The 14,171-nt window shown below is 35.7% G+C and overlaps 2 protein-coding genes across 2 annotated transcripts in view; both read left to right on the top strand.

Annotated features, from left to right (window-relative positions):
- Positions 1–763: 763 nt before the first annotated feature.
- On the top strand, positions 764–3,816 carry atp5po (ATP synthase peripheral stalk subunit OSCP). Its single transcript, XM_056465527.1, has 7 exons — positions 764–850; positions 1,349–1,399; positions 1,704–1,814; positions 1,909–2,038; positions 2,177–2,289; positions 2,433–2,519; positions 3,576–3,816. Exons 1-7 carry the CDS (start codon positions 824–826, stop codon positions 3,684–3,686), a joined length of 630 nt encoding a protein of 209 aa, XP_056321502.1. The 5' UTR covers positions 764–823; the 3' UTR covers positions 3,687–3,816.
- Positions 3,817–7,322: 3,506 nt separating this feature from the next.
- dop1b (DOP1 leucine zipper like protein B) overlaps positions 7,323–14,171 on the top strand; it is a 43,658-nt gene continuing 36,809 nt past the window's right edge. The window contains exons 1-2 of the mRNA XM_056465523.1: positions 7,323–7,505; positions 12,128–12,302. Coding sequence (XP_056321498.1) covers positions 12,165–12,302 — 138 coding nt within the window. The 5' untranslated portion in view covers positions 7,323–7,505; positions 12,128–12,164. The remainder of the gene's footprint in view (positions 7,506–12,127; positions 12,303–14,171) is intronic.

Consider the following 14,171-nt stretch of genomic DNA (forward strand, 5'->3'; position numbering starts at 1 on the left):
TTTCTGGTTGTTGTCAAACTATTTCATAAGTGTCACCTATTCAAAGACTATTCAATCATATCTTAATGTTAAAACAGCTATCATAACATTATTCATCAATTTGGTAACCTTTTTGGATTCTCTGAAGCTATATGGAAATTAAAAATATGCAACCGGAAATATGTTAGGACCATTATTATTGTTTTAAGCTTATATTGTCCGTAGTCTATGGGTGTGTGTGAACGGATGTTTCCCAGTGATGGGTTGCAGCTGTGATGGCATCTGCTGCGTAAAATATATGCTGGATAAGTTGTTGGTTCATTCCACTGTGGTGACTCCAGATGAATAAAGGGACTAAGCCGAAAAGAAAATGGATGAATAATCATCTAAATAGTATTTGTTTGTTTGAAGCAGTTTTATTTATTGTAATGAACTTATAGATTATTTCTTTGAATATTTTTATTCATATTTTTATAAATAGAATAAATATTATTTTAATCCAAATCAAAATAAATGAAAGCCCCTGATCAATAACATGTTTTCAAGCTTTCTGTATCAGTAAGCTATTTGAATTTTTACTAAATCTAAAAATGATTTGTTGCCAATAAAATAAATGTTTGCCTAATCAGTGGTATATAGTGGAAAATAAGGTATTTTCCCAAAGAAAAGGGGGAAGTTATATACTTTACGCCTTTCACCAAACTAATCCAGTCATTTGTCAGAGTAATTTTCCACTGATTTGACTAACTACATTACCCACAATGCACGAGCGCAACTCTTGCGTATTTCATCCCAGACCAGTACACATGCGCAGTTCTTTTGACCTACACAGTCGCAGGAGAAAATGGCAGCGCTTGGAGTGGGGCTGCAGGTATGACTTTCTGAAAACCTTGTACTCGCTTTATAGAAAATCAATAAATGTTTGCTTTTGTATTCATAACACTATGCAAACATTAAGAATTGTAAATATTTGAGTGGTTGTAACGAACGTGATATGCCTGGAAACTGAGCGAGGCCTTGACAGGCAGTGTCGAATCCGCAACATAACGTTAGACAGTCATTCAAACCGTGTGCTCTTTTAATTCGTTACATAGTATATAATGTTATTTATCTTCTTACCTTTTGAGGTGTTAGTGTTCATTTACTTGTTCGAAAAGGACCACGATCACCGAATGAGTTTCTGCTCTCAATGCTCAATCTGAAGGATGCAGCGCTGAAAATGTGACTGAACTTGCGTCTTAAATTCATCATATCATGCAATGTAATGGGTTTTGTGACCCATTGGGTCATAGACCATATATCAATGTTTATGATTTAACAGTTTGCAATAATTGATAAATCTGAAAATATTGTTTTCCTCTCCATGCAGGTGCGTCAATTTAGCACCTCAGTGATCCGACCAGCAGCAAAACTTATCAAGGTAAATAATACATTCAGCTGTGTCATTCACACAAAATGAACATTTCGTACCAGGAAATAAAAACAGTTTTCAGTATTTCAGTATCCAGCAAAAGTTAACATGTATGAATGTCAGAGCAATTTACAGATGTTACATATATTTATCTATTTTTGACTTCGCACTTAGTCTTATGCACTTATCAATGCGTTTACGGTCATATACATTAAAATATGTTTATGTTTTTGTATTTATGTAGACTTCTGTGGTCTAAATAAATCTGTTTTACACCTCTGGCTGTATTCATATGGTAGTGTATTTTTTTCAGCCCCCTATTCAGGTCTATGGGGTCGAGGGACGCTATGCTACTGCCCTGTTCTCTGCTGCCAGCAAGCAGAAAAGCCTTGACAAGGTGGAACAGGAACTTGGACGTGTGTCTGTGAGTTTCCCTGTCAATATTTATTTTAGATTCTATTTTTTGCACAATGCTTGACTTGGTTCTCATGCTCAATACTCATTTCTCCACTTCCTAGAGCCTAATTAAGGACCCTAAGCTGTCAGGTGTTGTGATGAACCCCCATGTCAAGCGCTCTGTCAAACAAAAGACTTTTGTGGACGCCTTGACCAAGGCTAAAGTCTCCCCCATAACCATCAACCTCATCAGTGAGTTTTCTGTGTTATCCAGGATGAACTACTGTGCAAATTCTCAAGTACTTTTGAAAAATAACTATAGAATTTTGCTTTTAGAAAATAGAGGAAGGACGTTATTGATTATATTATGTGTTTTATTTATATCCACAGATGTCCTATCAGAAAATGGCCGCTTGACCTTGACCCCTGATGTCATCGCAGCTTTTAGCAAAATGATGAGCGCCCACAGAGGAGAGGTCACATGCTCAGTCACCACCGCTCAGGTAAGCGTTATATGAATTAGTTTGCTTGCTCATTTATAACCTCATTATCAGTCTTAAATGTTTTGGGTTCTGACTAATCATTAAATTTGTTTTTCATTAGTCTTAAACTAAACTCTGTTTGTCTAATATGTATATATTTACAGCCTCTGGATGAAGCTAATCTTGCAGAGCTGAAAGTGGCGCTGAATGGTTTCCTTGCAAAGGGAGAGACCATCAAGCTTGAGACCAAGGTATGTGTATTTGCTCCACAGGGTGGTCTTTTTCTTTCTATCTCTCTCTCTCTCTCTCTCTCTCTTTCTCTCTCTCTCTCTCTCTCTCTCTCTCTCTCTCTCTCTCTCTGAACATTTTAAAGAGGTTCGGTTTTATTTTACAAAAGCAAAAAATGTTCATTTATAATGTAACATGCCTGTGTTACAGCATATTAGCTGTTTACTGGATGTGATTTTAGAGCTTTCTCGATAAATAATTCTGTTGTGTGATGTGTTGTCTCTGAAATTACTGTGATAACTGATGTTATTGTCATTTTAAGAACATTTTATGCCACTGTATAAATGCAACAGAATAGTAATGCAAATTAGAAAATGTGAAAATTAATAAAACTTTTTTTTTTCAGCTGTCAGTGACCATTATCTAAAAGAGTTCATGTAAATATGAACTCCAATCATGTAAATATGTTGGGTGATATATAGTTATCAATTTAAGATCATGTCCATGTTTTCTGCAATAAGTCAAAATATTGATTATTGTGACAGGCTTAAGTATAATAAAGCTTTATAAAAAGGTAACAAAATGGTAAAATTCACTCATTGTTCAGATTTATAAAATAACCTTTTTCAGTAGATGTTTTTTTTTCTTGTCAGATCTAAGCAGATCTTGTAACTCAAAGAATTTAAATGCTGATCATATATGCTGAAAGAGGAGAATTAATAGAGTTAGGTGTTTGCAAGGTGCAAATCTGAAACTATTATTGAAATTTCAGGATAATTAGCATTTCATAGATTTCACCTTTAGCACGCATACGTTTTTAAATTGAAATTGTCTCTGAATTACGCACAAGCACATGTAAGAGTTTGAAATTGAAAATAGTTGGTCAAACATATTCAATTTGTTGCATCACTTTGCAAATGTCCCTTTTGTCTTTTCAATTTCTTGTTTTATCTCTTCACCTGCTCATCCTTGTGACAGTTAGCACCCAAATAAATTGCTTGTTTCAATTTAAAGTCATTTCTGATCTTGACTTTCTTAATGTGATACAGATGTTTAATGTGACTCCCTCTTTTCCACAGTCTGATGCCTCAATCCTTGGTGGCATGATTGTGAGCATTGGGGATAAGTATGTGGACATGTCCACTAAGACAAAGATCCAGAAGCTCACCAAGCTGATCAGGGATACCTAAGTCCTGTGGACTGACCAGACCTAATCAAATCAACATTCAGGAGGTGAAGAACAAACAACCTCTCTGCTATTGTGTAGATGAATGACTTTGTCCAGTTGTGTTCCTAATAAATATTCTGTAACATTTAAAATGCATGTGGTGCTGTTTTTTTCTCTCCTTGAGAGTTTAGTTTTATATCAAATGTATCCCGTTTTATTGCACACATTTAGACCTAAGGCAGTACCTTTTCTTTAAGGTTTCCTTTTATTAAAAATATTAAAATATAAAATATTTATATTTACTGTTATGTATTCACTTTACTCATAATTTCATGAACATAAACCTGCTGGTTTTCATTTTCCTACCACAGTTTTCAGATTTTTCCAAATTTCTCTGAATTTATGTGATTATATTTGATAAACACAAGAGGGCGCAATAAATTGAACTTGACCTGCACACTCAAATTATACTCCCATTTTACTTTACTGACGTGTCCATATCAGATATCTGGATTATTTTAACAGTTCAACGGTATGGTTGTCTTTTGATAATGTGTTGATGCAATTAACCACGTATGTGGAATATTACAATTTAAATTACTGCATTTATTCCAGTCTGCAGAGTCACATGATCCTACAGAAGTAAACATTTCTTGTTATTAGTAGTGTTTTGCTGGTGTTTTCATAATATTCCCCAGCAACAGAAAGTTCAGAAAATTGTTTAAAATGAAAAATTCAATGACTTATTATTTATTCAGTTATAATTAGATTTTTAAAGGAATTTGTGTGGCTGTACCATTCTAGTAGAACAAGGATTAGGAAATAAACAATGTACTTAAATGCTTTATTTTATGAAGAACAGTGTCCCCTCATAAGACATCACTAGTCTTTCACACAACTCTGCTGTAATATTAATACGCTTTTCTTCAGACTCTTCCAGAGTTCATTGATGGAATTGGGTTCTACTGTAAAACGTTGTCACTAGGATTTGCCACTGCACACACTTTGGGTTAAGTCTTTAACCAGTTTAATAACGTTTCCCATCAGACCCAAAGAAATTTTGCTTGCCTTCACCATTAAAGTGAACTTTGGACCAGTTCTGTCCACACAACTGATGAAAGGTTTGCTCTTACACCGTGGGTTTTCAGTCCAAATTCACTTTAACATTGAGACTGAGCTACTAATTCTTACCCTGAATTGGAGAGCATTTTGGCTGCAGTGTTGAACCACATTTGTCTTTTGTGAATGACCAGGCTTTATGGGGGACATGCTATATTTTAGAAACCAATGTCACCCAGATGAAGGCAAGTTGCAGAAACATGTAGGTGCATATCAGCACTGTTTTTAATATGCTTTATGTTGAGGCTTTTAAGCTTTGTTGTCTGATTATTTATTTCATTATACGAATCAAATTTAGAACGAACACCTTTCCTTGCTAAGGGTGAAATCTTGTCTTTTGGTATTCATGTGGTCACCCTGCTGAGTATTTCAGCAATACAAAGTCAGTGAAAACCGGAAAAAAACAGCTGTAATATGGTTTAAGCATGTGAAACATCATGTGCAAAAGCTTGAGCACCCTATTGAATTTCATGGTTTTCTGTATTAGGACATAATGGAAACCTATATGGTCCTTGGCAGGTCTTAATAAAACAACAGCACATGACGTCTCACACTGTCGTTGTTTATTCAACAAAAATAAAGCCAAGACTAATAAAGCCATGGGTGATTAACAGCTTTGGGAAACCCTGTCATTCACTTTAGGCAGTAATCATTTACTGTATGAACTTATCAGTCACTCTTTCTTTTACACAGCTCTCTCATCATTGCCACAGCGGAATGAATCGCTAACTTATCCAGCATATGTTTTACGCAGCGGATGCCCTTCCAGCTGTATACTATCACTGGGAAACACCCTACACTCTCATTTGCAATCATACTCTACGGTCAATTTTAGCTTACCCAATTCACCTAAAGCGCATTTCTTTGGATTTGTGAGGGAACCCGGAGCACCCGGAGGTCATGGACACGGCGAGAACATGCAAACTCTACGCAGAAATGCCAGCAACCTTCTTGCTGTGAGGCGACAGCACTACCCACTGTGCCACCATGCTGCCTGAACTGTTACAACATATTTTTAAGCTCTTCTGTTGTAGATGTGCTGGTGTGTGTGTGGCATCAGTCTTGTTGCATGACACAAATTTGGTTAAGCTTTAGCTGTGTGATGAGCATTGTGTTACACACCTGATGGCTACAGGCCAACAAACTGCTAAAACCTTTGCTTATGGTCAATAAAGGTCAGTAGCAGTGCTTGCATTATTTTTTGTTTGCAATGCACACACACAAATACAAATATACAGTATAGCTATGAAAAACTAAGTTATAACTAAAAGGAAAAAACAAACAATATTATACAATAAAAAAGACTGTGATACAGTCTATTAATGTTGTATACCGTATTGTTTATTGGATTTTTTTGTGGACTTAATTAGTAGCATTTCAGTATTATCTGATACAATAGAAAAAGTAAAAACAGGTAAAAAGGTATCAAAAGAAAAAAAACATGGTCATTTTCTCAAAACATTGTTATTTTAGCGCGTTCAGTGTGAACTACAGTGTTTAACTTATATAAGTTCACCTCTCACAATTAACTCTCTCTCTCATTTAGATTAATATTTTCTATAGGATGCTTTACAATATTATATTTGTGATGAATATTTGTTAGTCAGTACTAAACCCAAGTCTGGACCTAATCTAACAAAATAACTCATGATAATTGTCCAAAATAAGTACAACCACTTTTATATGTTAAAGAAAAATATTAAACAAAAAAATAAAAAAGAGCAAAATTCAAAAGCAACAAAGAAATTATACAATTTTGTTGAATTTTTTTTCTATTTTCTCATGAATTTAAATGTATTATTTTTCTATTTCCAAAGATGTTGGGTAACTAAAATAGTATTTTGATACATATATCTGTTTAATAAATATATTGTTAACATGCACCAAAATATATCACCTATATTCACTGAGAAATGGATAAAAATATTCATTTTCAAAATGGGGTGTACTTATTTAGAGCATGGTATATTAGCTGGATTTTAAGGTAAGGCATACATACAGATAGAATGGGATGCTCTAAAAATTAATTTTCATCATATCTTTCTATACCCATCATATTATACTGTACTATGCCGAAAAGACCACGTATAAGTGGGAGAATTAATTACAGCTCTTTGACATTCTCTTTCCATCATCCATCCATCCATCCATTTTTGATGCTCATTAAAAGTCGTTTATGGTGTAACATGGCGTTAGTAAACTATGCCTGATAGTCTGTAAAGCGCTATTATCGTTACTAAAGCACTGATGGTCAGGCACTGTAAAATGTGACAGCTTGGTGCGAGAAAAGTAAACAGATGACATCCTGGAAGATACCAACGAACGGGGGTAAAACTGACAGAGAATGTAGATCTGTCACGAATGTCCTTCTTTAGCCCAGCACGTAACGGAAATTAGATAAAATATTGGTTAAAGTAAATGAAAAAAAAATTATATTTTGAAAGTACAATTAACGATATGCCGTCTTTGCACCGCTCGTGTCATCTCCGCGTGGTTTGCACCCCTCCGCCCATCAGGAAGTGTACACAAATGATCTGTTTGGTGGAAATCAGCTGAGCGATTCAATTCTAGCTGCTCTCAGCTTTGAATTTTAGCATGACGCCTCTGTCCTTTCTTCCGCTGGCTTTTTACTGCTTTTAAAACTGTCGATTTATTTAAATTCATTTGGTTTATTTGGCACGAAATCCTGTGGTCTGTCGACCATCCTGGTTTGCTGCAGTGGGTGAGTCATTACTAGTTCTCACAATAACATGACACGTTTTAATGGATGTAATTAAATGTTAAAATGGTTGATTTATTTTAAACCATGGTTAATAATTAATACCCTTTCAAATATGGCAATAGATTCTGGTTAGGATTGTATTTGTTTTGTTTAAAATTATGCAAAATTAATATTTATAGTTCCATACATTCAGCCATTCAGAATAATAGTGTTCAGCATATTAAAGTGTATTGTAGATTTCAGCGGTTAAAGGTTAAACAGTGAGGTTTTATGCTCAATATGCATGGGTAGGTTGGATATGATGTTCTGTGTGGAAGTCAATGGATACAACAAGGACAGATTTGAGTTACATAACATGTCTCTCTGTTGTTTTGCTGTGCTTTACTGTTGCTTGAGTGAAGCTATTGCTTAAACATTGTGAAACAAGTATAGCAGAGATACTTTCATAACTGCTGTAATTAATGACTATGTATTTATTTCAAACACATCTATTTCCATTTACAGTAGATTTGACTGGCACCCTGTGCACTGTTTTCACTGGTACTGTATTCTGCAAAGAGGTTCATGCTAATGACAGGATCAATAGTCCAATATTATCCTGCACAGCTACTGTATGTACAATAAAACATGGCCAAGGGAGAGCTGCTTTTATAAATGTATATTCTTTGGTGTGTGACTAATGAAACATGTCTCCTCTTTAAAAATGTCAAAATGGTTCACAATATGGGCTCAGAGTTGCTATAATTTGATCAGTAGTGTCAGAAAATACATTGTATAATGTTACTAATTAGTTGTTTCTATTTTAACAATCTATTCATTAAAAATACTTTGTTTCCAATAATGTTAAGCAACTGTTTTCAACATTGCTTATGTGAAATGTTTCTTAAGAAATGTTTCTAAACACATCAGCCTATCATATTGATTTTGAAAGATCATGTGATGTTGAAAAGGGCAGTAGTGGCTGCTGATAATTCAGCTTTGCCATCACATCCATTCTTGCTGAGCGTAACATATATACAGTAGTCAACATTTGAAGCGGATCAAAACCTTTCATTAAAGTTGTCCTAAATTTGTTAATCAATACCCATACCTGTCTTGGGACATTTAAAAAAAATCTTTTTTGATCCACTTCAAATCTTGTCTACTGTATATTATATGTGCACACAGTTAAACCTGAAAATATTCATTTTATACATATATAACATATATTTTATATATATATAATATATACACGCACACGTTTTTAAATACTAGTTTGCATTAGGGCTGCACAATATATTGTTTCAGCACCGATATCACAATGTGTGTATCCGCAATAGTTGGGATTATAGTTGATTAGAATCAATGCAGAGTTGAATTATAATGGATTAAGAATGGTAGTTCACCCAAAAATGTAACTTTACTCACTATTTTACACACATAAAGATAAAAGTGAAAGGTGAGTAAATAGTGAGTGCATTTTCATTTTTGGGGAACTATTCATCTAAGGCCTGTGACTGTGTGAACATTTCAGAGTTTAAAACTTTCGGCCACTAGAAATTTTAGTGTTTGTGTCTTTAATAAAGATTACATTTTAGACGATAAACACTACGCAGTGTTGATCATTCAATATCTGAACCTAAATTCTTTTAGACTCTCTAGAAAACTATAATTTACTTTTATCTTCACTGTATTTTATTAATATATGTTTGTAAGTTGTTTGTTATATATAATACAAGCTCCAATCCCCTACAAAATCACCCCAATCAATCTAAAAAGAAGAGTTCTTTCCAAATAAAGCTGTATTCACATCACGATACATATTGCAGAAATACAAAATATAGCAATATCAGATTTTTCTAATATCGCACAGCCCTAGTTTGCATACACAGACATTTCCTTAGTAAAAATACAAATGGGAATATATAAACATTCTTATGTATGAGTTTACATTTATTTTTATTATTATTATTATTATTATTACTACTACTACTACTACTGTTGTACAAATCTTTACTCTCTCAATTGAAATCTTGTTAAATAAAATATCTGTTTATTTAAAAAAATCTTTCTGAGCCCAATTATTAACACTATATTAACACTAAATATTCTGCTTGTGTTCAATCAAAAGTATTTTAATACAGTATATACTTTTGCAAACGTTCAAGTAAACACATACAGGAATCCCTTAACCTTTATTTTCATATAATTTTGTCGATAATTATTTACTTTGAAATGTATTCACTAGGTTCACTGATTAAGTGACCAAAAATTAAAACAGAAATCACAATACTGAGCAGCTCTAGCAGACACATCCATAGTAAATAATGTTTTTGTTTTGATTTTTCATAATATGATTCCATGCACACAATGCTATTACAATAGTTGTTTTGGCTTCTGTCAAGCAGTGTGTATACAAGATAAAAATATGGATAATCATATTGCTCTAGTTGCCATTTGTAAGACTTAACAAACAGCCATCATCATTTTAAAGGCTCTCCGTTGCTTCCTTGCGGCTTTATTAATGAGCGGCTGTTATAATGAGCATAAGCTGCTGGTGATATTAAGAACATAAGCCTGGATAATTGTGTGAGTGTTTGTGTTTTGTATATTGGCTTTCTGCCTCCTGCCAGACACACAACCACTTTGACGTGTGAATGAAGTGCAGGAAGCGAAATTAGTACTTGATATTAAGCAGCATATTTACGAGTTGAATTATAAACAATCTAAATTCATAACAAATAATGTGGTATACATTTATAGGTGTATTCACGGAAAGCCAAACTGGTAGTTTTTAGAGTACTTGGAGTAGATGTAAGTAGATAGAGATCAGATTATTTTGGGTTGGTTTGTGTTCAACAGGCACGTGTTTTGGGGCTTGCTTCTGCCTGTTAAATCCTCTGCAAATCTCTAGATGCCCATTTGAGGCTCATAGCATCAGATTGAACAGATGTAAGTGTCACAGCGTGTGTTTGCATGCCTGTATGTGTGTGTTCTTAGGGATTTTATCACCGGAGAGATAACAGATGTCTCCATATTTACGCAGAGACCATAATCTATCTTATGGTGTCTGTTGCTTTGGGTGTCTTGTTCATTAGTTGGTCCACACAGAACTTTTTGCATTTTTTGCCCTTATTTTATTATTGTCGGTTTGCCAAAAGTGATTGTTTAATGTAAAGTGCATTTATATAGTGCATTTTAAAGTTGTTTTAAAGTCATTTTAAATTGTTTCTCATTCAGCAGTCCATCCATTTTGAACAGTTTGACCTATTCAATCACTCTTTAGAGGCAGTTCATTTTCACCTTTATTTTTTATTGTTTTCCTCAACATTTTTGTTGTGTATGACCTCTGAGAGGGCAATTGAGATGCAAAAACACACTGTGCCCTTCAATGAATCTTCAGATGAACAGTATGTTTTGGACTCTGTTGGTTAGTTTTACTTTAAATGAGTGGATCATATTGTTTGTCTAATTTTTAACTCTCTTTTTTTTGGAGTAATGAGAAATTGAATACTGTCACCATCAGGGTTGTAGATCACTGGGAATCATTCACTTTCACTCAGGACTACAAATCTGTGGTCGCCCACTGAAGCTAAGCTGGTCTGCGCCCGACATGGGAAGACCACATGGGAAAGCCAGGTTGCTGCTGGAAGTGGTGTTAGTGAGCCCAGCAGGGGGTGCTCAACCTGCAGTCTGTGTGGGTCCTAATGCCCCAGTATAGTGAAGGGGACTCTATACTGCTCAGTGAGCACCGTCTTTCGGATGAGGCGTTAAACCAAGCTCCTGACTCTCTGTTTTCGTAAAAAATCTCAGGATGTCCTTCAGGAAAAGAGTAGGGGTTTAACCCCGGCATCCTGGCCAAATTTGCCCACTGGCCTCTGTCCATCATGGTCTCCTAACCATTCCCACATCATAATTGGCTTCATCACTCTGTCTTCTCTACCAATCAGCTGGTGTGTGGTGTGCAGTCTGGCGCAATATGGCTGCCATTGCGTCATCCAGATGGATGCTGCACACTGGTGGTGAATGAAGAGATTCCCCCCAATGTGTTAATCCTGTCATGCACCACACACTCACACCTTTTTCGGTTCCCCACTAATTGCTAACACACTGATTACATGGACTTTAAACCAGTTGCTGAGTCTTGTTATACTGTCTTTGTGAACATTACGACGCGTTTTCTTTTGCCTTGCTTTGCTGAGTTTTGACCCTCGTCTGTTTGTTTGCTTGCGTTGCCTGCTGCTTGTCTGTACTGACCATTCGCCTGTGTATTGACCACGACCCTGGATTTCCTGTATACATCTGTTTGTCCCTGTGTTGACCGTTGCTCACCTGACCATTCTCTGTTCAATAAACCCTGCATTTGGGTCCGCACCTCCATTGTCAGCGTCCCCATTCACTTTACAAATACTTTAAATGAAAGATTATTTACATTACAATTTACAAGTTTGGAAACAGAAGTATTTCTTTTAAAAGAAGCCAATGTTTTATTTAGCAAGTATTTAATAAATTGATCAAAAAAGACAATAAAGATTTTTACAATAATAGTTGTAATAATAAGAAAGATGGTAATAAAAATCATGATGGTTTGTATCTTTTTTTGCAGTGATTAGTTGCAAGTTGCATGATGTTTTGTCTTATAGACAGATGCTGAGCATGCTGGGACATGACTGAGGCGTGATGGATCCAGAAGAAGCCGAGCTTCAGAATGACTACCGTTACCGAAGTTATGCAGCCGTCATTGAGAAGGCGCTGCGAAACTTTGAGTCATCTAGTGAATGGGCCGATCTCATTTCATCACTGGGAAAACTCAACAAGGTAGAATACCTGAAATAGTTTTTTGTTTTTTAAATTTCCTGTTCACTGACACTGTGGTTCTTCATGATTCTAAAAATGCAAGTGAATGGCTACTGCCATTTTGCAAAAAACATATACAAGCAAAACACAATTAATACCGTAATTCACAAATATTTACTATTTACATTAGGTTTTCCTCACGTGTCCCCCCTCTACAGTTTAAACAAACAGCATCAGCTTTGTATACACCTTATTTTGCATGCCAGACGTAAGCTCTTTTCTGTGAATATGGGACTATGTTAAACTTCCAATTCATTTTCCTCAATGAATAACTGACTAGGAATTGCAAATGACAATAAATGGTCAAACTGCTCAGGCTACAAACCAGTGTATTTATGACACTAGACTCAAATTTAAGTAACATGAAAAGAAAATATCATAAAGCTGCATAAAGAGCTGTTTTGTAGGGCTAAACACAACATTGGAAAAGTGTGAAATAATTGCAATAAATTTGGACTTTTTTTATTTATTTTGCGATATTGAATAGTTCTAAATGCAATTCATTCATTCAGCTTGATTGGGAAATGTGAATCATGAATCATGCATACAAATAATAAACGAATTACAAACATATATAAATGCAATGAAATAAACAGTGTGTCATGGTTTTCTGTGGAGTCTAACAGTATTCAGGTACAGCTACAGATTTTTAATGATCAAATACTAAATGGGTCCCACTTTATATTAAGTGGCCTTAACTACTATGTACTTGTGTCAAAAATCTAAATAATTTACTAACTGTTCATAATGGACTGCAGAACACTTCTAGGGATAGGTTATTATGGTATGGGTTGATTAAGGTGTAAGGGATGGTCAGTTGTGTATTTAAAGATGTAATTACAGATGTACTGTATTTACATGCATGCACAGTGCATCCAGAAAGTATTCATAGCGCTTAAATTTTTTTTCTACACACAATACCCTAGAATGACAATTTGAAAAAAGATTTTTTGAAATTGTTGCGAATTTATTAAAAATAAAAACCTGAGAAATCACCTGTACAGTACATAAGTATTCACAGCCTTTGCTCAATACTTTGTTGATGCACCTTTGGCAGCAATTACAGCCTCCCTGTCTTTGGGAATTTTTGCCCCTTCCTCTTTGCAGTACCTCTCAAGCTCTATCAGGTTGTATGGGAAGCGACGGTTTACAGCCATTTTCAGATCTCTCCAGAGATGTTCAATAGGATTTAGGTCTGGGCTCTGGCTTGGCCACTCAAGGACATTCACTGAGTTGCTGTGAAGCCACTCCAATGATATTTTGGCAGTGTGCTTTGGGTCATTGTCCAGCTGGAAGATGAACCGTCACCCCAGTATGAGGTCAAGAGCACTCTGAAGCAAGTTTTCATTCAGGATGTCTCTGTACATTACTGCATTCATCTTTCCCTCTATCCTGACTAGTCTTCCAGTTCCTGCTGCTGAAAAACATCCCCCACAGCATGTTGCAGCCACCACGATGCTTCACTGTAGGGATGGTATTAGCCTGGTGATGAGTTTCTTATGGTCTGAGAGTCCTTCAGATGCCTTTTGGCAAATTCCAGGTGGGGAGTGGCTTCCGTCTGGCCACTCTACCATACAGGCCTGATTGGTAGACTGCTGCACAGATGGTTGTCTTTCTGTAAGGTTCTCCTCTCTCCACAGAAGAACGCTGGAGCTCAGACAGAGTGTCCATTGGGTTATTGATCACCTCCCTGACTAAGGCCCTTCTCCCTTGATCACTCAGCTTAGATGGCCGGCCAGCTCTAGGAAGAGTCCTGGTTTATCAAACATCTTCCACTTACAGATGATGGAGGCCACTGTGCTCATTAGAACTTTCAGTGCAGCAGAAATG

Source organism: Danio aesculapii, chromosome 9, assembly GCF_903798145.1.
Source record: "Danio aesculapii chromosome 9, fDanAes4.1, whole genome shotgun sequence".
NCBI lineage: Eukaryota > Metazoa > Chordata > Actinopteri > Cypriniformes > Danionidae > Danio > Danio aesculapii.